At 40.1% G+C, this 22,919-nt stretch overlaps 1 protein-coding gene across 1 annotated transcript; it reads right to left on the minus strand.

The window, feature by feature from the left end:
• Positions 1-835: 835 nt before the first annotated feature.
• On the minus strand, positions 836-22,214 carry GTF2B (general transcription factor IIB). The gene is made up of 7 exons (XM_062613131.1): positions 22,071-22,214; positions 19,509-19,615; positions 9,620-9,753; positions 3,794-3,940; positions 3,528-3,657; positions 2,682-2,963; positions 836-1,339 (listed from the first exon to the last, which is right to left on the minus strand). Exons 1-7 carry the CDS (start codon positions 22,085-22,087, stop codon positions 1,206-1,208), a joined length of 951 nt encoding a protein of 316 aa, XP_062469115.1. The 5' UTR covers positions 22,088-22,214; the 3' UTR covers positions 836-1,205.
• Positions 22,215-22,919: the final 705 nt, after the last annotated feature.

Consider the following 22,919-nt stretch of genomic DNA (forward strand, 5'->3'; position numbering starts at 1 on the left):
TGCCTCTCCTGTTCACAGGGAATAAAATGTTGAGCTGCCACATTGCCATAGTCTCAACTGGCCCAAGAGGATTAAACTAAACCAGCACTAGAACAGTGGGGGCTATTGACAATGGATGCTGTTAGCACTGCCTTCTGGCTGGCTGAGGACCAGATGTAGAGCAAGCTCATCCCTCAGCTGTTCATTTTGGTAATTCAAATTAATTTGCACCTGTGATACAAAATTAACTTGGGCACCAAAAGACTCCCAGTTCAGTGCATTTGTTGCTTTGCACACAAAGGGACACTGTCAAGAGGCAGCTAGTTTCCAAAGCTGTTAGTTGCGGGGGGAGAAGGGTGGGCTGAGTAACTTCTGGCCTTTGCTCCTCAGCACCTGGCCCATCATTTCAAACAATGAAGTGCTTACACTTGGAATGTAACAGCACAAAAAGCTTGACCACTGGCCAGCCAAGCTACAGGGTGAGATGTTCAACAAAAACTTACTAGAAATACTTGTTACCTTCCTTTGTACAGTACCTTGCATCCCAAAGCTCTCAGGAATTCAGCTAAACTAAGAGTCCTTACACTTCTCTTCAGCTACTTGGTTCTGCCAAATTCACAGAAGTGAAGCAGAGAGACAGGGCCAAGGATGGCACTCATCATTTCACAACAACCCCCAAACCCAGCAGCACTTGTGCAAATATTCTAACCACTTCTCAAGCTACTGCTTGCACTCTGGGTCAAGTCACCCGCTCAACTGTGCAGCTTACTACCAATACTAAAGCCACACTGGAGAGCCAAGAGCACTGAAGCAGCCCCTGACCCCATGTCAAGTTGCAGTCATGTTCACAAAGTGGTGTTTTTGGAAAATGGTTTATTTGGGAATTACATCTTATTTTCAGTTTTCCAAAATACATCTTACTAGATGCCTACAAAAGAAATCTAAATCAGTACAACAATATGAAATTAAGTTTGTTGTGACAGTCATTAAATATTTCATTCCACTAATATATACATACAAAATGCCACACAACAAGTTTGTTTACCCTTGGAATGTGTGCTGCGTCCCAGCAGTTGTGCTCCATCTCCATATCCTTCCAGTTCCACAACATGAAGACTCAATATTAACACTTTGTACATCCTTTATTATAGGCAAAAAATCAGAAGTTTCTTGGTTTGGGGGAAATAAGGGGGGGTTTAATAGAAATTGAAAGTATCTCTACAATTTCACAGCTGTGGTAGTTTGTCTACTGGGGTATCAAACTTGAAGTCTGCTGGGAAGAGATCTGGAGCTCGAGGGTAGATCAGCCTGTAGGATTGTCTGATTGTAACATCAGCCACACCAGCAATATCACCAATTTCTAAGACAAAAAACAGAGAAGTGATTAGTTTCCACTTCTGCTGTTTGAGTAGAAGAAACCAGCAAGCATGATTTATCAACAAGTGCTACACACTTTGCTTAATTCCCGATTCTCCCAGCAGCCTGGTAAGAATGGTTTTAACCACAGTGACTAATAATTTGTACATTCAACTGTCTTCTCACATGCCACAATGTAATTTATGCTATCAACCTTGAAATAATACTAGTTTCAAACTGGAGGAGGGCCAAGAGAAATGTGTCAGAGGCATGGAGCACTGTTTAGCATGCTGAGGAAACACTTGGTTGAGATGAACAGACACTTAAAATTTGTTCCATATTTAACTAAATTTGGAATTAAAACCTTGAACTGCACAAAAGCATTGTCTGAGAACACTGACGGAGTGTGGAGTATTTTAACAATCACTCTTAAGAGACAATCCAATAGCTCAATGTGAGCAAGGATGAAGGCACCATGCTGTTCAAGCTCTAGATCACTCACATGCCCAAGACCCTGTCACCATGACAAAAGCTTCAGGAACAGAATAGCAGTGATTAATGCAGAACAAGGCACCACAACCTTATAGATATTCTCTACATAAAAGCAGCTCTCCACTAAGAAATTGCTAGATTTTAAATGTTTCTTATCTGAACTAGACTAGACACATCAAAAGAGCTCCCACAGCCAGCTACTACCACTTGGATCCCTTTGTTACACCAAGTTTTACCACTGCAGCCTTGGCTCCTTTCCTTCCCTATGTACTGCTCCCACATAGGTACAATTCTCTTCAGCTCCAGAAGCTGATCCACACTGTTCTGGAGCTCAAGAGCAGCCCTGAACTCTCTCCTGGCTTCCTAAGGGCTACCCTACCAGAAGAGAGTAACGCCAAAGGTGATCTATTATCCAAGCCTGCTGTCCCACCACTTCCAATCTTCAAGGCTTAGGTGATTCCCTGGCTGCTAGACTGATTCAAGACTGTAATCTAAAGCCATAACACTACATGTGACTGCCCCTGGTTTGCATATGGAGTTTTTTATTGCAGAAGGTACACATACCAATAGCACAGGTAAAGCTAAAATTATGCTAATTTGAATGCACTGGTCCACTGCATTCAAGAATCCAACTCCTAGGGCCAGAAGAAAGTGAACTTGGTTTATACTGAGCATAGCAAATTACTGTTTTCAATTTGGGGAGCAAGAGATCCTGGTTTGGTCCTTGCTGTATGCAATTAGAATAGCAGCTTATCACTCCTTGCACAGACCTCATCCAAATTTTTCAGTAACATCCAATTCTCTTTCAAGCAGCAAGACATAGGGAAGGAAAATAAAAAGGAAGGAGGTTTTACCTTTTTGTGTCCTTTTCTCTGCAGAAGCTTGTGATGCCATGTAAATAGCTGCAGCTGCTACAGAGATAGGGCTTCTCCCAGGAACCAAATCTAATTCCACAGCTTTACGGGCAATATGTGTTGCTGCCATTTGTACTTGTTTGGGGAGACCCAGATTGGAACAGAATCTTGACATGAAGTCTCCAGTTGTAATGAGATCAACACTGGTTTCAAGAGCCTTCAAAATCAGTTTAAAGCACCGGCCTATTTCCTTCTTTGAAATCCTGGACACTGCACAGATTTCTAAATGAAGAGCAAAAATTAAACTTCAGGCTTCTGTTCCCCCAAAACAGTCAGATTTGATTCTCAATATATTAAGACCTCAAAGAAGGCCAATGTCACAAGGACCACCATCATTAAATAAGCTTTGTATACTGTGAAACCTCCCAGTCACTTCAGTCAGTGAATGTTTTTTGTAAGGAGCTAACACAGTTTGCTTGGTTATGGGAATTTGGCCCTCAATGCCAGAAGCAGCTGTATCCCTGTCAGGGACCAGTTGCACATATTTACTGCAGAACTGTTGGTTTAAGTTCATGAGTCCCCATTATTCTTTCAAAGCAAAACCTTTTAAGTTTCACCCACATTCAGCATGACTTTCAGCTGCCTATTTTAATACATTATGACCCATGCCTGAGAGCCTACTCCACAAGTGTAACACATTTCCCTTCCTTCCCTCCCCAAAAAGTGACCTATAGCTCAGAAAAAACAATTCAACCAAGTCCAGGAATGAGAAAACCAACCTCCTACAGTGACAGTAACTAGACCTTTACTCATAGCAAAATTCAATCTGTATCACCAAAAACTTACCTTTAAATGTTCTTGGAACACCTTCTTGCCTACAGGCTATGTAGAGACAAGCCGAAGCAATAGCATCATTACTCCTTCCCTTCAGGCTCTTTTGCTCATACACTTGCTTGAATAAATTATTTGTTCGGTCCTTCAATGCAAGAAGACTAAATTTAATTAACTCAAGGCCATTTAATTAGCAGCAGTATCAAAAATTCATGTGCTCATTAGATTATGCTAACTAAGTCAATGCCAGAACAATTTAAGGACAGGAGACATAAACTTACAACTATATTTCTAGGGAGGTTGATTCTGTCTGCCATGTTGGTGATCTCTTTAAAAGCATTCATCATTGCACGATCAGAGCTGCTCATAGTTCTGCGATTCTGGTACTTGGAATTCCCAAATTCATCAAAACTTGCTGCACCTGTGCCCTGAGAGAAGAACATTTTACCGTCAATAAAACACAAGCAACTTCCTCCTAATTTCAAGAGCAAACATCTTCCAACTTTATGTATCTTAACTCAAGGCATTCGGTTCCAACAGTTGGGCAAATGAACATCACTGAAGTAAATTATACAATTGAGCAGCGTTCCAAATATCAGGTTCTACACTTGGCACAAGTCTCAAATGATGAATTGATTTCTGAGGACAACGGAGCACACAGGGATTTTTCTCTCCTCGTGTGACACAGTCTGAAGAATAAAATGAATATTCTGTAGCCAGTGTGTGCATCTCAATACTCCTGCCACCAACACTGAGGTCCGTGCGTCGTTTGGGCTGCAGCTGCACTGTGATGGGCCAGCGAGTCAAGAAAACTGAATTCTATGGCCAAATGGAATACAGCTGTTATAACGACAACTCAATTATGAAAATGAAGGCATAGGCAAAGAGAACATCCAAACCAATGACCTATTCAAAACCAATATGATATTGTGGCTGCTAGCAGTTGCAAGCCTTAATTGTGGCAAATGTAAATACTCATATATTCTGCCTTTCCAGGAAAACCTAAAAGAAAAGCTTTAGGTCTTTGGAGAAGTAAGAGCCACCAACTCAACTTGGCAACTTCAAAACAAGCTTAAAACATGCATTTTTCTTTGTACCTTACAACCAAAAGTGAAAACTGCATATTTCTATTAAATATGCAGTCAATTTTGCCCAACTACAGGTCTAAAACCTTTGTCTTCAATAAGCCATCAAATAAGCAAACATGCCTGTAAATACTGCCATGTTTCTGAGCTGCCCAGATGGAATCAGAGCTCATTTCCTCTCTCCTGATCCATGTTCTTGGGAATTGCCCTTTGATTTTGAAACCTCTAATTCCATAATCTCTTTGGTACACATCTGCATTTAATACATGTTCTTTGGCTGACACTTACAATGCTCACTCTTGACCATTCACTTACACTGTTCCACTTCCCCACACCCAAGGACTCCAGTTACACCCCACTTCTGACACTGCAGACCTCTACTGCAAGACCCATACCTGGGGTGCACACACATCCTGCTGCGGAGAAAGGACTCCAGCACAGGATCCTCCCTCCCAGGTTTCTCTATGACAGATGCTGGATTCAAAGATCATTCTTGGGTTTTTCCTACTCCTTCAAACATCCTTTCAGATGAAAAAAAAACCCACCCAGAAATGATCCTGGGAACAACATCCTGGCTGCTCTAAAGGCAATGCCATTTCCTTGACTGGATGAGCACCTCCAACTATCCAAAGGTTACTAGTAAGGTTTAAATGTAAACAAAGAGCAAGAATCAAGCACATCAAACGTGAGACCACAAAGAGCATTACAAATATATCTGCAACACTAGGCCTTTCTTTTAGCAATTATGCCAGAAGAACTTCTCTTGGCCCAAATATACACAATTCTCAAATCGAAAGGCTCCTTCCTGGCCACCACTCATAGGCCTGCAATGCGTTACTGGGGCCATCAAGTATTCTTCTTCACCACAGGGATTTCCCCTGGTCCACTATATAGCACCTAGAACATTAGCAGTAGTAGTAATAATAGTAATGGTTTTCCTTTACCTCTCATGTTTGCCTTTCTTGCTTACGGTTACCTTTTCTTCCGAACAACTGCTTATGTATATTGAAGCTACCAATGCAGCTATAGGCAAGTATTCTTACATACCCTGTTGGTATGAGCACTTCCCAAGAGTCATACCCAACATACAGCTCACAACTATAAAAGGATTAGAAAATACTCTTCCATCTCAACCACTTAGGTAAATCACAACAACTCTCCCTGCATTTACTACTGAAATGCATCAATGACTTTCCTCCTGCACCTTTCAATCGAGGGACAATCCTTTTGGCTTCAGCCCCTGACAATCATGTTAGGAATCTGCTTCCCTTCATGGAAAAACCAGAAGGGAGACAGTTATAGTGGAAATCAAATTGACTTTAGGAACTGTGTGGTTTACTGTTGTGGCCTTTACGAGACATCTATTCATACCTTTCCCATCTCAGCAAAAAAGGTACCTGTCAAAGTTCTACCTGTTTGGCTTCCAAACAAAGCGGAAACCTCATGGATACATTCCTGGAAACAGCCTCAAAGATAGGTAGAGTGAGAAAACACAGTCCAGTAAACAGTGGCGATCTCTGAAGGGGCACAGCAGAGGTTGGTTAACGGTGTTGGCAACCAGCAGCTTTGTACGCCTTTAATAGCGGAGAGCGGAAGTATCATCCACATCATTGACCTGATGTTATCCACAGCGCCAAGGAATGCCCCCAGATCTGACAGTCTTCTTGCCCAGTACAACCAGCTCACACAGCTTGACAGAGCCTTTCTTTTCAACCATCAGCCCTTGATGTCCTGCCACTGCTTCTCAATATAGCACTTCTAGATCCAGGCCACACAGTCTGACAACAGCGAGCTTTCTTACAGAGGCATCTGATCAAAGGATAGGAATTCTGTACCAAGAGATTGCACCAGTTTCTTGTTCGACCAACCTAAATTCTCTTGTAATTGCAGTTACTACAAAAACTAATGGATTAATTACAAAGGGTGACAAAAGACAACTTTTTTCACAAGATAGGTGGCAAATCTTAAAGTTTTCTCTTAGAAAAGAGTTGTTCACATCACAGCAGTTCTAGAAGCTGCTTGCTCTTTTTGCTGAGGATTTTAGAAAGAACTGAAATCTTCAGGCAGTCAAGTCACAACTAATGCCAGATTTCACCACACCTCCGATTGACCTGCATTGGCCACCAGAACAAACACAGTACACAGTACCTTTGGAGATACAGGTGTGTGCCAGTATCCTAAAGATCTGTCTGACAAATGCAAACTACTTCTACCACAGCCAACTATATTATTCGTCCTCTTCTTCAGAGACACATTAATCTTTCTTCCTGAACAGACTGTTGCTGCCTCAGACAGATGGGTCCCTTAAGTACTAAAACCAATTAGTAACTAATCCCTTTGCATGGGCAAAGCAGCCTCTGTTTTGCTGCTAGTTGATAAAGACCACATACTCCTAGCAGAGAGTCCTGAAGCAGCACAGAGAGGAGAGTACAAACCATTCTGTGAGGCAGAACCGTCCCATTCCTTTACTACTTCAAGGCAATAGCCGGTCATCAGAACTTGACTGTCGTACCTGGCAAGTGGTTCAGATTCCATTTCCACCTACATTCCCAGGAGTTTACAACAGATCCCTCATAATTCTCATTGCACATCATATTAATGTCCCTCTCTTTTGGATTTTCCACAGCACGGGTTGTGTTTGGGTTTTGAAGTAGGGGCTTTTTTGGTGGTGGGAGTGGTTTATTTGATTTAAAGATCCTATTATCTCTAACTAGCTCTACCTCAAGCAGAAAGGAATACCTCTGTTCCCTGTCCCCATGCAAAAGGGATCTTTGGCACACAAATCTGGGGTCCATTCCAGGCCACTCCAAGAATTGTTGTTAACTGAGAAAATACAATCTTGCCCTGATTCCTCCTCTGGCATTCATGAAGGCTGTTCTCTACTCTGTCAGATACTACTTATCCTCCTGCTGACTACACCAATTTCACCCTTATTCAACCACTCTGCATATCTAGGTCAATCCTCATCCCAGCCTACTGCTGGCAGGGACTTCAGACAACTGCTTCAGAAAGGTACTACTTCCTTTAGTTTTGCTGCAAAATTCATGCTCTTTCTGCACTGATAGGAAACCTCTTCATTTGCTGATATAAGCTGTTCTCTGAGGGAAAAAAAGCCAGCTCCTGACACACAGTCCACATCAATGAGCTGACATCCCAGAGTCCCAGCTCAGTGGCAAACCAAACACAGAAATTCTTGTACAGAACACATCCTGGTTTGTCAAACAGATTACCAACTTCCTGTCTCTCTTCTGCAATTCCTCCCTGTGCAAATAAAATACCCAAGCAGGACAGATAGCCCCCTCTCCAATCTGATCCTGGTAGTTCCAGTACTGAGATGTTTTTATTCACAGTTCTCATGGGTTCATGCCACATGGACATTCCCACATCCTGTCTCCACTGAATGGCACTCCTTGCTATGGCAAGTTTGTTCATACTTATTTCAGATGTTCTGGGCTACAGCAAAATTGTTTAACTACATGAATGTCTATCTCCAATTCCCTCTCTAGGGCTACTACCCCTCTTATTTTATACGAGGATCTCAGCCTCCAGAGAGAAGAGGGTTAACAGCACAACTAATTGTTCACCTAGATACAAATTCTATACCTTTGGCTGAAATATCTTTTTGAACACAGGGGTTCTTAAAAGAGCTCAGAAGGTTATCCCACCTACTGAATCAAACTGAGCCTCCAGAAACAAACCCTGTACTTATACAGGCCCCAAACAAGACAACAGCGTGAACCTGGAGCAAACAGTCCATTTCTCCACCTGTCTCTCAAGATGTATTTCTGATCTTTATCACAGCTGACAAATCAGCAACAGAAATCCAAGCCCCGGTATCTACAATATTTCTGGACCTACAGAGGTCACATTAAAACTCCAGTGATTCTACAACACTACTTCACAAAGCTACTTAGCAACGCCAACCTTTTTAATGGAACAGTACAGAAATTTGTTTGCCTGAATGGATTCTAAAAGCCACCATAAGACATCCTAAAATCTGGTGGGCAGCAATGCTTGGAGTTGTCCAAAACATAAGCACCTACTTGGACAATTCTTTGAATAGAAGGTTTCCTTTTCACCAGCGGTGAAAAATTAGCTGTCTGTATCTGTACTCACTAGGTGACTTCATCTCTGTGAAGAACTCCTGGTCAAGAAGTATCCATACACCCATCCATACATGTTTAAGTACATCTACTTCCTCATCCTAGCAACATCACTGGAACAAAAGCTTCTAAGAAACCCTAGTGTGCATATACCCCCCCCCACAAAGCAGCAATACATTATTTAATAGTTATTTATTAGCAGAGAGCTGAGGACCAGCTCTCATGAAATAGGCAAGAAACACACAAAAATCAATTTGGATCTTGCAGAAAAAAAAAAACAGAACACAAAGGACAACAATGAAAATTTACCTGAGTTACTACTTCAATCATTAAAGGCAGTGCATTTGTGCAGTTAACCTTGCTTGTTTTCTCAGGGGAAACTGCAGGGGAAATGGCTGTACCACTGAATTTCAACTCAAATGTACATTGTATACTTTCTTCTGGAGCACTCACACCATGAAAGAATTCTACATTTAGTGCGTGAATATTAACTGGAAGAACATGCACAATGTGCATGTAGAACTCAAGGTCTCTAATATTAATCTGATACAGATTTTATTACCAAAATACGACAATTCAAGTTGGGCAGTACCAGCTATTGAGACCTCAAAACTAATTATCTGTTATTTCAGAATCATCCCCGACACACAGGCTAAGTCAAAGGGTTTCTTTAAAGACTGCAATATCAGCTTTTCTATTTATAGCAGCATACCAAGGAGTGGCAAGTAATCACAGAGCACTGCAAAGCTTTCACCTGCTGAAGGGGTCAGGTCTTCCCTGCTACCCCCAGGAAAGAGCTGCATTTTACAGACAAAATCTCTTTGTAAATACATTCTCTGAATACTTTCCCTGCAGGTACACAAATGTACTTGACATAAAAACACTGAAATTTTGTAAAATGTAATATTTTAAGTGTTACCTTGCCAATCATTGTACTCAAGTCGCCATCACTCAACAACGGATTCTGGGTATCCCCAACTCGAGACGGATCTTTTGTGGCTTTGTCATTGCTGAAAGTTCTCCACTCCGATCCTACATCTATGACCCGGTCACCTGAGTTCACAGAAAGCAACAGTCTCCATTGAGCTTGAAATATTTTATTAAATATCATAGCTCACATATCCAAGTTCTCCATTAGAAGAGGGCAGCCTGTTGGCATTCCCAAACAGAGCGGTAACTTGCAGGACAATGTACCAAAATGTTTGGGATTTACAAGTTAAGCTGAAGGCAATGGGAAAAAAGCAAAATGCAACTAGAGCTGCAGAGAAAACAGAGAAACACATCCAGAACTTAGAATGTTAATAGTTATCCTTAAAGAGTATTGTGAAGTCTTCAATACCAAAAGGAACCAAGACCCTGATATCAAGCTTGAGGCTGTGGTTGCCTACATTTGCAGCATTTAGACAAGTAAGTTACTTTAACATAACAAGTTTGCTTGCATTTGCCATGTGTTCAAAGTTGTGCATGATAGGTAATTCACATGTACAATCTTATTAAGCTGTAGTAAATCACTTCTGAGCATGAACTCCAGGTGCTTAGTACTCCAAAAGATACCACCTTCTAACCCACCATAATGACATCTTGCAGTTTGATTCTTGCTCATGACAGAAGGTCTGACCCTGCCCAACTCTGTTTATGATGCTTGACAGTATCATCAAACAATATACATATACAAAACTATTTCTTTTTAAACTCAATCTACCCTGTTAAACCTGAAAGAGTTTAACTAAAGATTCAGAGTAAGCAGAAAAAACACACTAAACACATTCTGTGAATGAAACAACATTCACAGGTCTGCTAAAAGCTGCATCTCAAAAGCGCTGCCTACAGAGCAATACTACAGAAAGTTTTAAGAAAACACATACAGAAAATCACAAAAGGAACACTCTTCTTAGTGTTTTGCAGTAAAGCAGATTACAGCTGTGTAGGATATCAGAAGAAACTACATTATAATTATACGTTATAACTGTCACCCTGCTTTGCTAAACGTGAAGAAAAATTCACTTTTTCAGTGTTTAAGTGTGTTTTAAAAGAAACATCTGCCAAAAAAAAGTAGATTTGACTGCAAGAAAAATGTTCAGTATGGAAGGCTCAGGATGAAACCACAGAGGCTGATTTGAGCTGGTGAAAATCTAAGTTAACAGACAAAAGCACTCTTCAAACAATAGAAATACAAGATACAAAGCCACAGGAAAAAATAGCAGCAACGGACAGTGGTGTAACTGCACAATTACCACAGGGGATATCTATTCCAAATGAGGAATATTATTCTTACCATAAAGGAATATGCTTGAAATTCAAAGCTGTGAATGAATCATAAGGAATCACCACAAACAAAAAGAATATATTTAGGTTAGAGTTAGCTTGGAGGTGTTCTCACGAAGACTTGCCAGACATGCTAACAGCTATGCTCCACCTTCATATACTGCTCTAATGAAAACCAATAGAAGGAGAAACATACATAAATAAAAATAAACTAGAAGGATAAGAATACAGCAGAGTTAAAAATGGCACAGATCTATTCTTTCTGCAAGCTTAAATTAGCAGACAGTATGTCCTCTAGCTCCTGGACTGTGTAAGTATTTGATTCAGTAATGCTCCTTCTATGGCCTAGCAGTAACTTTACTTTAAGACAACCCCCTAATACTGTTTACAGCATCTAAAAAAAGCAAAATGTACTTAAAATTCTGGCATGGTATAAATAGAACACTGAGTACAGGGCAATGATGTAATATTTTTCCACACAAGTGGGAATGACCTAAATGACTCACTCAGGGATCTGCCTTCTTGCAACTTGTGAACCATTCCTGCTCTAACAAAAAAGCGTTATATCACTGCCTGATTTGGCAAACATATTACAAACAGAGGATTGAGACTACTAGTTCAGAGTGAGAAAAGATTAAGTAGAACAAATCACTGAATATAAAGCATTTGTGTAATTAAGATACAGTAAGCAAATACCTTTAGTTTGCCAAGAAATTTGCTACTGAAGAAAAGAAGTTTTTCCTGTATGTGCTCAGTCTTATTTAAAGCATACAGAGGTCCTAGGAAGTACATTCCACCTTTCAAAAGCCTTCTATAAAAGTGACACAAGCTAGAAATAGGAACAAAAATGGAACAAATAGGCCAAAAGGTTTTCATAGGTGGAAAAAATACTCAACTACAAGCAGCTGATCATCCCATTCAACACACAGACACACAAAAACCTCGTGGCATCTATCATTTGTAACTCTTCAAAACATAAGAGCCAGTCCGGAACTGTGATGTTGGTACAGATGAAATCAAACCCCACCCTAAGTGATCAAAACAAAGTCTTGCAATACTGAAGTCAGTCTTACAAAAAGCAGTGTAAGGAACCAGCCTTAAAGGCTGGCCCTGAGGTAACATTTCAAGTCCTAAGCTGAATTGGGGCTAGGTCACACACAGGTCCTGAAGCACCTGGAAAATGGGCCTGACAGTCAAAGAGAGTCAAAAATAAGCCTCCAATAAGTACCTTATAAAAATCATCACTGCTTTCTCACATCACCATTATATTGGTATTGGTAATGGTAACCAGCTGTGATAAGTATGGGAGTGGCTGCTTATCCCCTTCACTACTTCCTTTTGATGCAGTCCTTTCGAAGGAAAACAAGCTTCACTGGATGTGGTTACACAAGACACTCCTTTATTTAAGCTTTCAAACCAATGAGTTGGTCTCAGCTTCCTCCTCCAAATTACATACAAAAAAAAAGCAGTTTACAGGACCAAATCTCTGTGGAACCACCTTCAGACTGATGCCTTGAAGCATCTTTCTGATCGTGAGTGTTCCTCCATTGCCCCATTTCATTTTGTCAACTACACTTCCAGTATCCAGTTACTCTTTAAAATACAGTCTAACAGCCTATCACACAGGCTCTAGTGAAAACACACACTGCAACCTTCACTGACTCAGGTTACCCACCATATGAAAAGCTCATTTAGGGAAATGCAGAACTGTTATTCAGAACGGAAAACCCCAGACCAAGGTTGCTTTTCTTCACAACTGCCAAATGCAAAGAGCATGTGCTACAGAAACGCAAGAGGAAACTCGGGTCAGTATCAGAAAGTAAAATATCATTTCTAACTACTCCTAAAATTTAGCTTAAAATTATATCTGTTTGCTCCTCCTCTTAACAGAGAACACAATTTCTCAAGGGAAAATATTTTCCTTCAATAAGCCCTGAATTTACAATTACATATTTATAGAGAAATAATCCCAGCTATTTTAACACTGCAGTTACTCATAATACACAAGTATTTTATTCTCTTTTTTCCATTTTGTATTATGTTACATGAAGACAATACAGCTGCAAATTGAAGATGTTTAAACAAAACAAGAAATAGGATAAAATTCAAGCCTCAAGTAATGTTAACTTCCATATCTAGTCTTGAAACAGCTCAGAGAAAGTATGTTCTTAAAGTCTCTTCCAGGGAAGCTTCAGTGTTAGCTGTCCATTGATTGTATCAAGTTCCATATATTATGAACTAATATTTTAATCTTAACAAATATGGTATTAAAGTTTCTTTGCATTTTAAATACTTACTGTACCTAATGTTTCATTCTTACAGTTAGTTAAGGAATCTGCTGCCATCTAGTGAGCACATACATTATACTTTTAATTAAAAGCATTTTACAATGCCAAATTTAAGAAAAATACGATATAGAATTACAATTCATTTCAGTCAACTCCTTATTAACCAGAGTAATGAGGTGCTGAGACAAACTGTAATGAAAATCCTTGGTAGCAGGCTACAAGATGGGAAGAATTGTAAAGACATGTAACTCTGCACAGAGCCAAGCTGAACTGGGCCTTGTGTTTTCCAGGCCAACAGTCCCAGCTATGGCTCATACAGAAAATGCTCTAACCCCTAAATCACTTTTGAAACTCCTGCTGGACTTGCTCCAGCAAATCTCTACCTTTCTACTACCAAGGAGCCCAGAATTAGACAGAGCATTCCAGATATCTAGTCTCCCATGTTCTTACTTATTAGCTTACACACTGCCCCATACAGTAGAGTACTCAACTTTATAGCTTCCAAAACTACAAAGTTATCTTGTTTTGAATAAATCATTAACACCACAAATGCATTATCACCAACAGCCTATTCACAAGATTGAAATAAGAAACAGAACCAATACAGGCTTAAGCAAATACAGGTTAAACAAAACCAACCAAATAAAACCCCACCAAAACAAGAAACAAACATACAAAGAAACCAACAGAAAACCTCAACTAGTTTTCAGTCATCAACAGCATCACAGGTACTACAGAACCTATAAGCAATTATGGACTGAAACAACAGTACCGTGCTGCAGGCAAACAAGTGACAGAAGATTGAGCAGCTCCTGCTTATCAAAATGATGACAAATCTCAAAGGACTTCCAGCTTCCTAAACCATCAACTTCTAATAATTCTGAAGGAAGGAAATGGAGTAAAAATGTTAAACAGTCTGGTGGACAAGTCTGGTCAGTTGAAGTTAAACCCCTCCAGGACTTGTGGCCTTTAAAAGACAAACACCTCTAGTACTTCCAAAGGATGTTCCAAGATGCAGAATCTTAATGAAAAGCCATGCACCTGCTATACATCACACCCCAGAAATAAGAGGCTTTGGACTCTTCTTCCATCAGTTCAGGTCATTTGTAGACCTGTTTACCCTAAATCACTTTGTCAACCTGATAAGGAAGCAAGGAAAAAACATTCCCTAAATAGGATGATTCCAATTGTTACTGTTACTCCACTGGATAACTCTAGCACTTCAACTAATGGAAACATTCTTCATAGTGGCTCTCAAACACCTTTGGTTCCCAGCCTAGAACCCACTAACTAGAAAGTCTCCTCCACTCTCCAGGAAAATTCGTAACAAGAGCAGAGCTTATCACAAAGCCTGACAAAACATGCCACCTTTTGGCATCTAAACTTTCCACTGTTGCAAACATACTTGCTGAAACAGCTAAAACCGTTACCCATCTTTAAAGGTGAAATGGGCTTGACTTATAACACAGTCTATTTAAAATGCTGACTGAAAAAAGCTGGCAAATTATTTACTTCATATTATGAACTGCCTGCGTAAATCAAGCATACATGAACACTCATGCAAAAGTCACACTCAGAATTTAAGTATCAGCAGCCTTTCTAATTAGTTTTCCTGTGGATACAGAGGTTTTTTGGCAAGGACTAACTTCTGTCAGACATTTTTTAGTCCTCTGAATACCAAGTGCAGAAGCAGTAACCAGATATAAAGGTGCACCTCTAAAGATCTTTTTATTTAAATACTTTAAATTGAGACCTCACACTTAAGTTTTAAATGTTGGTAATACTCACAGAAAGAAATAACCATGAACATACATCCAAATATGAAGAGACTTCAGCACTTGGAGGTACAAAGATACTAGAATAGGTGTAACTGGCCTCTGCTGGACCCAAGGCAGAAATACTTAGGCACCTTCTCCACTTAGAAGATACCACCAATAACTGATAAAAAAAAGGTTTCTTTGGTTTTCAGAAAAGAACTATGTATAGATGTAATCAATCCTAGCCCTAATGATAGACAACCTGAGTAATGGACTGGCCAGCAGAGATGAAACCACAAAACCCCTACCCACTTATTGATTATACTGCAGAGGCAAAACCCCAACATCTGCAGCACAGTTAAATCTTGTCTGCTCTTCATAGACCATACCTAAATTTAAGATGCACCATTTAGATTTCAAACTTTTCAGAATCGTCAGCCATACCAAATATTCTGACAGCATTTCCTAACAGCCTTGCTGCTGACTACAAGCTGTGGAACATTCCCCCCCCCCCCCCATTTTCTAACTGAATACTCAGGTACACAAAGAATCTGGAATAAACACTTGAATATAGGTCAGAATCTGATTCAAAACTTTAACAAGTTGCTACGTATCCAAAGCTTCAGGTGAAAATAGACTTCTGTTTCCAACTGTTTTCTGTTTCCAAATTAACTTCTTCTCCCAAACTCCTCACTGCTTCAACTCCTGCACACTAAGACAACATGTAATGAAACTACAGAGAAGTTAAGGGATGTCTTAGATCAGGAAGGTGTTCCTCCCTAGCCGAGATGCTACACAGCTGTACATGCCCCTAGAATCACTCTTACTCTGCTCCGAGATCCAGCTCACCACCCTACTATATTGAGAAAATTCAGTTACTTGTATTCCACTATGATATTGCTTTCAGCTCCTTCTGGTTTATCAGCTGACTTACTACCTTTTAGGTAGTAAAAAAGGCTGCAAGTAAAATAATTACTTGTCAAGAAAGAGATACTAGCCTTGTGTTCTTGAACAACATAATTCTCCCCCCATCAAGTCTGTCTGAAGAATGAGACACAGTCAATGTTTTTAAATTAACACAGAACTAACCACTTCTCCAAACCTAAAGAACCCTGCTGGTGAATTCTTAAGTCAGCACACTCACTCTACCATACATCCTAGAATGATTTGAGAGAACTATGGCTAATAAAACATCAGACTTATGACAGCAGATAAGCCTGGACATATATTTGCAAAATTTTAGATGCATGCTATTCCAGGCTAACATCAAAAATCCATGGATAACTGCCAAAGTCTCCAACAGCTTTTCATGTAAAAGGCAGTAAGCAGGAAGAAAAGTTAACAAGCTGGAAACAGTTACTATGAAAAGATGGAACCTAAGTTAACCCAGGAAAGGTAACAATGAAAAGGCAGATGAGAGTTTTTAGCAGACTGAAGCTATATTTAGAAGCAGTAATAAACCAGCCACCAGCTTCAATCATACTGACATGACAAGATCTGTTTCAATACTGGAGTAAACTGCTGTTTTGCTGTGCAAACAAGTGAAAAAATGCAAAGAAAAAACAGCATACTGGATTTAACTTCAAATTTCCATTTTGAGACACTAAGAACAATACCTATAAGTAAAAAGCAACTTTGAATAAAGAACTTTTTCAAAAAATCCCTTTAAAAAAGTAATACTTCCAATAAACAGCTCTGCCTAAGACATGGAATTCAACTGCTAAAGAGATAAGCTTCTCCTTTCCCTAGCCTCCTACTCTCCCAAACTTACCCATTTCTTTCCCTAATACAATCTATTGTAGATACAATCTATGTATCTACAATACAGACCTAATACAATTTCAGTCATGATCCTAATTCCATCTCATATCCCCAGAAGATTGATCACAATCCTGAAAATTATCTACACACCAGCTATTTTATCCTTTGACACAGTTGTACATTTAATTCACACTTTGTAGTACTTTGCCATAGCAAGCAAGAAAAACCTCAAGTGGAAAATACACTTTGTCAAAGACTGTTCATCTTATTTCAGCTACACTATACTAAAAAACAAAATCAATGAAATCACATTACTAAACACAACACTAAAATAAATGCACAAAGTCAGCCTTTAGCATTGAGCCTCACATACACCAGCAGAGCTCTGGAAAATACCACAGTATTTTCAAGTAAACCTGTAACACTTTGGCTACTAAGTATATTGAGTCTTTTGGGTTTTTAACTGTTCTAACTCATCCCCCTCAGTGATAAAGATCCCACTAACTTTCAGCTCACCTCCAGACATGTTCTCAGGGGTCCCTATTCCCATCAGCTACACAGGATGACCTGGATAAGCACTGGAACTCAATTTCACAACTTTTCTGTGTAAGAACAGGAAATGAAATCTTCCCTCTTAAGGGGAACTTGTATCGAGGAATGTGAAACAAACACACAGTTCTCGCTCAGAACAGGATTTTGCCTTCACTCCTTTGAAACATCGCTATTTCACACCCATTACCTGCAAACAGGCATCAAGAACTGGAGCTGGTTTTCTCCTTCTCTAAATATATTACCATAACAGAAGAGAAAACACTGAATATAAACACTTCTGTTTGCTCATGCACTTTTTGATTACTTATCTTCATCTGATTTGTGTTTTTTTCCAAACTACCTGTTAGATACCCTAGGTAATGAATTGAACACATGCAGGTAAACTACATTGCTAAAGAAAGGCAAGACAGAATGAGACCAATTAGCATCACGAAATGTTGAAACCTCTTAATGATAAATCTGTAAAAAGGCCTACTTTAAATATACAGCATGCTTAAAGAAAAACACACTACTTTTTTTTTTACCCTAATGTCAGCTGTAAAGAAGACTAAGACCATTTAAACACATTTTGAAAATTGAACTTGGCAAAAGTTTCTGTAAAGATATTAATGATTCTGCTCATCAAAAATATTGATGATTTGAGTTCAAGAAGTCTCCAATGTTACTGATTCAGAAGAGAGCGTAAAACTCTGAAGCAAGAATACCTTATGACTAGGTAACAGAAGGCACATGAACCGAGACTTCTGAGAAGCTCCCAAGTTCCTAACAGTGAAATGGATCAAGCAAAACCACTCCCTCTTCTTCTAAAGCCAGAATTACTTTTAAGTTGCTAACTGATGAACATGGGCTTTTCTACATTTTGGTTCAATTCGTACGGCAGCCACACAGAGAGCTGAATATGGAGTAAACTACTTTAAAGCAATAACTTAGATGCCTATTACCATATTTCAAGAGGAAATATTGCTGTGGCCATTTGAATTTCTAACCAGCAAATTTATTACATTTATCAGAATTTCTGCAACTTAAACCAGTCCTTCTTTTAACAAAGCCAGTAACAATCCTCCCCCTTGATTTTAAATGGTTTCATCATTTTAAAGGAAACTGGTACTCCAGGTTCAATGTTTTAACATTTACTTTAATAAACTATATGGATGCTTGTTTTTTGCATAAAAAGGAACTTATTTTAATTACCTAGCTAAATTAGTACTACTTTTGCCAGAACTTATTTAATATTCAGCGTTACGCTAATATCTGTATGAAAACCATGAATTCAGTACAAGAGCCAAGAAAATCACCATAGTCTGAGACAGAGAAGAATATTTAGCATCACTGAACAAATAACCTGAATATGCACCCTCAAAACAGAGGAGTTTCTTCTGGCCATAGCATGTATAAAAAAATTAATAGAAATAAATGAGGTTTAAAGAATGACCATAACATGAGCATGAAAATTTTCCCATGCAAAAGGAATAAAGACAAGAAGATGCACAGTAAGATGCTCATCTTAGGAAAGATACATGCAAATGAACATGCAGCATGTTCTATGACAGCATGGTTCTCTCTGCTTCTTATTCAAAATGACTTTCATTTTATTTATTCCATTATACTTCAAAATACAGTTTAGACTGTGGAAGTTGCTGCCACATGAACTGAATAAGAGAGCTCAGCAGAATTCCAGAGGAAAAACTGGATATTTACTTTGGATAGTCATGCAAGCCTTAGGAGAAGCAATTAACAAGAACAGGTGCTGGCAAGGATATAAAGATAATTCCTCCAAGGCAGAAGATAACCTGTAACCAAGGGAAAACAGATTTTTTTTTTTTGTATTTTTTCTTTAAGCAAGTTATTTGACAAAGAGCTTTTGTTACATTTCTTATACCTTCCTGTCTGAAACAACAGTCATTACGAAAGACAGAATACTGGACTAGACAGCACAATACCCTAATTCAATATTACAACATATTTTCAAGCTTTAAAAAGAGTGTTGCTCTTTTCATAATGCAAGAAGTTACCAACAGGCAGACTATTCAAAACAGGAAGCTTTCAGCCAACAGAACATCATAAAACATTTAGGCATGAAGAAAAAGGCTTTTAATACTCAAAGTACTATATACCAGTTTTGTGGGAAAACAAATCTACACACACAGGTTATATGGTAATTCACAACAGTAGAATAGCTACTTACCTACTACTAGCCCACACTCGGAACAGATCATATCACCTGCTCTGTAATCCTCTACTAAAATGGAATCTGGATGATTCGGGCAAGTCACTCTTGGAAGTACATCCAAGCTAAGAATAAAAAAATTAGAAGCATTTGTTAATTTTAACCAAGCAGCTGCATATCCAAAAGCGTAAGAGTTCCCTGCTGAAAACAACACTTCAGTAATACAGAATTTACAGTCATTTAAATGATAGAATATTAACCTTAACACCTGAACTTCACCTTTTAAATGCTGTAACACTATATTTAACAATCAAGACTTCACGTCATCTTAATCTCCTAATTTTTTTGTAATGCATCCTTGTACCAAAACCACACCAAATTAAAACATCAAAAATCTAATTAACAGACTTGACTAAGTGCAGTCTGCCTCGCAGTCTATCCCTACATGAAGCTCCCCAAGAAGCTAGTGGTGATTGCTTCATTGCAAATGAATGTTTTCAGTCCTTCTAACCAGACAGGTATTACTTACCAGGTCCTTAAATCGGGAAGTACTGCAAACACAACATACATTTTTAGAAAATACCTGGTTCTATCACTGCTTTAATATTTTCAGTATTTGAAGAAAAAAAGCCCATTTTAAATTAAGCCACTCATTAAATGTTGTACCTTAACAAAAGCAATCAGCTCATGAAGGGGACTATGAGAAAACTGCTCTGCTAACACGGATCTCACACTCATGCATCTTTAAGAACTACAGCAGATATACAAAAAACTTTCTATAAAGCATTAGCACTATTTAACACAACAGTAGGGTAATAACCAAGTGTTTTAAAAGCAAATACCTCATTCAAGCTACTAGTGACTGTTAAGCAATTATGTTAAAATCAATCATTTCAAAACTGAATATTTACAACTGGTGCCCATATATTCATCAAAACCGTTTTGCTCGAGCTAAAACGCAGAAGGCACAGAAGGTGATCACAAAGAATTTGTCATGAGCACCCACCAGCCTCAACCAGATTATGCCAAAATATAACTTCTAATCCTTTCAATTGCAGAAAATATCCTATCAAAACTTAAATTTATCTGAGTTCTCCCCTCTCTACTAGTCCATTATTTCAGTCTAACCTACACATTCCATCTAAATTTTTACTCTTTAGGTATTTCTGATGAGTCAAAAGTAGAAAACCATCCCATTTTAATCCGGTAACTGTTCAGAAAGACTTAAAAGGAAAATTGAAAATCAACATCACTATTAATAACAAAGCCTCCAGAAAGAACATGTACATACTAGATCTTCAGATGCAAATTACATCCAAATACTACACAGAAGCTCTTTAAAATACTTCTCACTATTCCCAGCCAGTAGTTTCATGACAAGAAAACCGTTGACAAAGCATGCACCATCATCTGACATCTGGCTTTAACAGTGACACACTAAGCAAAAGAAAACAAATCCAGAAGCCTAGAAAAAATACTAATGGTGTTTGGGTTTAGACATTACCTTAACAAAGCATTCTGAAAATTAGTCTTCCTATCCCAATTTTAACTCCTTTATCTATATATATACACACACTGTGCTTCTTATACAGGTTCGAAACACTAAAGGAAAATGAAGGCAATATGCTTAAGTATACTATACTCGGTTCAGTATACTAAAGGAAAATGTATGGCACGTGTGTAAACGTCCGTCTCAGCAAATAGCTGCCGCGTTGTAATAAGACTGCCAGGAAGCACTCCCTAGATGCCACGACGGGTTCAGGAGTCGCAGAGGCACTCCACAGTCCCGCTCCATGGACCTCCCTTTATTTCTGAGTTGAAAGAAAACCTCGATGCATCCAGGGAAAAAGCCCGATACTCAACAGGTCTGGCCACCCCCCAGTACCGGTACGGATTTAGGGTGGGAGCCTAAAAGCTGTTTTCAGGACCCGATAACCTGAAGCCGAAACCAGGGAGCAGACGCCTGGGCTCAGAGGCTGCGCTGAGCATGAGCGACACCGGGGGCTCCGCGCCCAGGCTATGCCCACCCAGCCTGCGCAGAAGGGCACTCGATCTCCGGCCTTATGGCATATCTCCAGCCCAGCCGAACGAGGAGCAATCCGCGCTCCGCTTGGCCCTACAGGATAAAGGGTTGGATCACCAGCGCCGGTAATACCGAGGGGCCCCGAACACGCCACGGCTCACCACGACACCCTCCCCCCCACACACACACCCACCAAAACGCTCACTTCCCTTCAGAACGCTGCCGATTACTAACGCCACGAAGCCGCAAATCGGCGGGCTCAGCCCCGGCGCTCCCCACCTCCGGCCGCGCTCGGCCCAGCCCACACGGAGCAGCCCAGAGAGGCCTAGCCCTCGGCGACCCTGCAGCCGCCCCGGGAACAGCGCACAGGGCGGCCCGACACACTGGAAGCCGGCTGCGCCACGAACCGAGAGCACGGAGCTACAGACACCGGTCCCTCCCCAGGCAGTAGCAGGGTCAACGCGGCCATTTCCTCTACTGGGCAGAGAGAGATGGCGGCGCCGTCCCCGTCCCCCCCCGCCTCCACCCGGACGGGCGGCGGAGCCGGCCTGCCGTACCGGCTGGTGGACGCCATCTTGCCTCCGTCCTGCCACAGAGCCGAACGAAGTCAAGCAGCGCCGCAAGGGGCCCACTTATATAAGGACGGCGGAGGGGCGGGGCCTGCCCTGCTCGCTACGAGTGCTGCGAAGGGGCGCTTCCCGACGGCAAAGCATGCGGGATGGTGGTTGCGGGTTAGGGTTCGCCTCCTGGATCTAACCGATCAAACGAGGCCGGCTCAAACGCCCGTATGCAAGCTCAGAGGCTGCAGTTTACACCGTTACGCCCCAAGGGACTAGCCGTATGCAAAATCAGTCGGTATATCTAGCAACAACAAGAAATTTTCAAGCTCAAGCTGTAAAACAGGCAAACACCTTATCCCGTTGGTATGAGCCCCTCCTCACTGATAACGAGAGGGATGGCTAGGGCAGGAAATAGAAACTGACGTTACTTCAATGCTTTAAAATGATCAGGATTGAAGTCTGAACAGTTGTAAACAGGCTATCTATTACACAGATACAAAGGGCTGCTCAGGCCATTTAAGACCATGCCTGCACTATACAACAAGAGTATTTTTCAATTTGCTAGCTTAAAGAAGAAAATTCAATGGGGTTGAAAAGTTTCCTTAATACTTGCTAATACTGAGTTAAATTCATTATCACACAACTTCCAAACGCTTTTTCATTGGTAATTCTGTTAATTCCTTTTGGAATAAAAGAAAGCTGAACTATTAGAGATGCTAAGATACATTCTAAAGCATCTCTTTCTCCATTTGCAATGACCTTTTTCATACATGCTCAACAAACCCCAAAGAAGAAATAGTAATGAAAGCAGAATCACTGTAGCAGTCAATGTGAATACAGCATGTG

Source organism: Pezoporus occidentalis, unplaced genomic scaffold, assembly GCF_034315485.1.
Source record: "Pezoporus occidentalis ecotype Australia unplaced genomic scaffold, CSIRO_AGI_Poc_V1 ctg164, whole genome shotgun sequence".
NCBI lineage: Eukaryota > Metazoa > Chordata > Aves > Psittaciformes > Psittacidae > Pezoporus > Pezoporus occidentalis.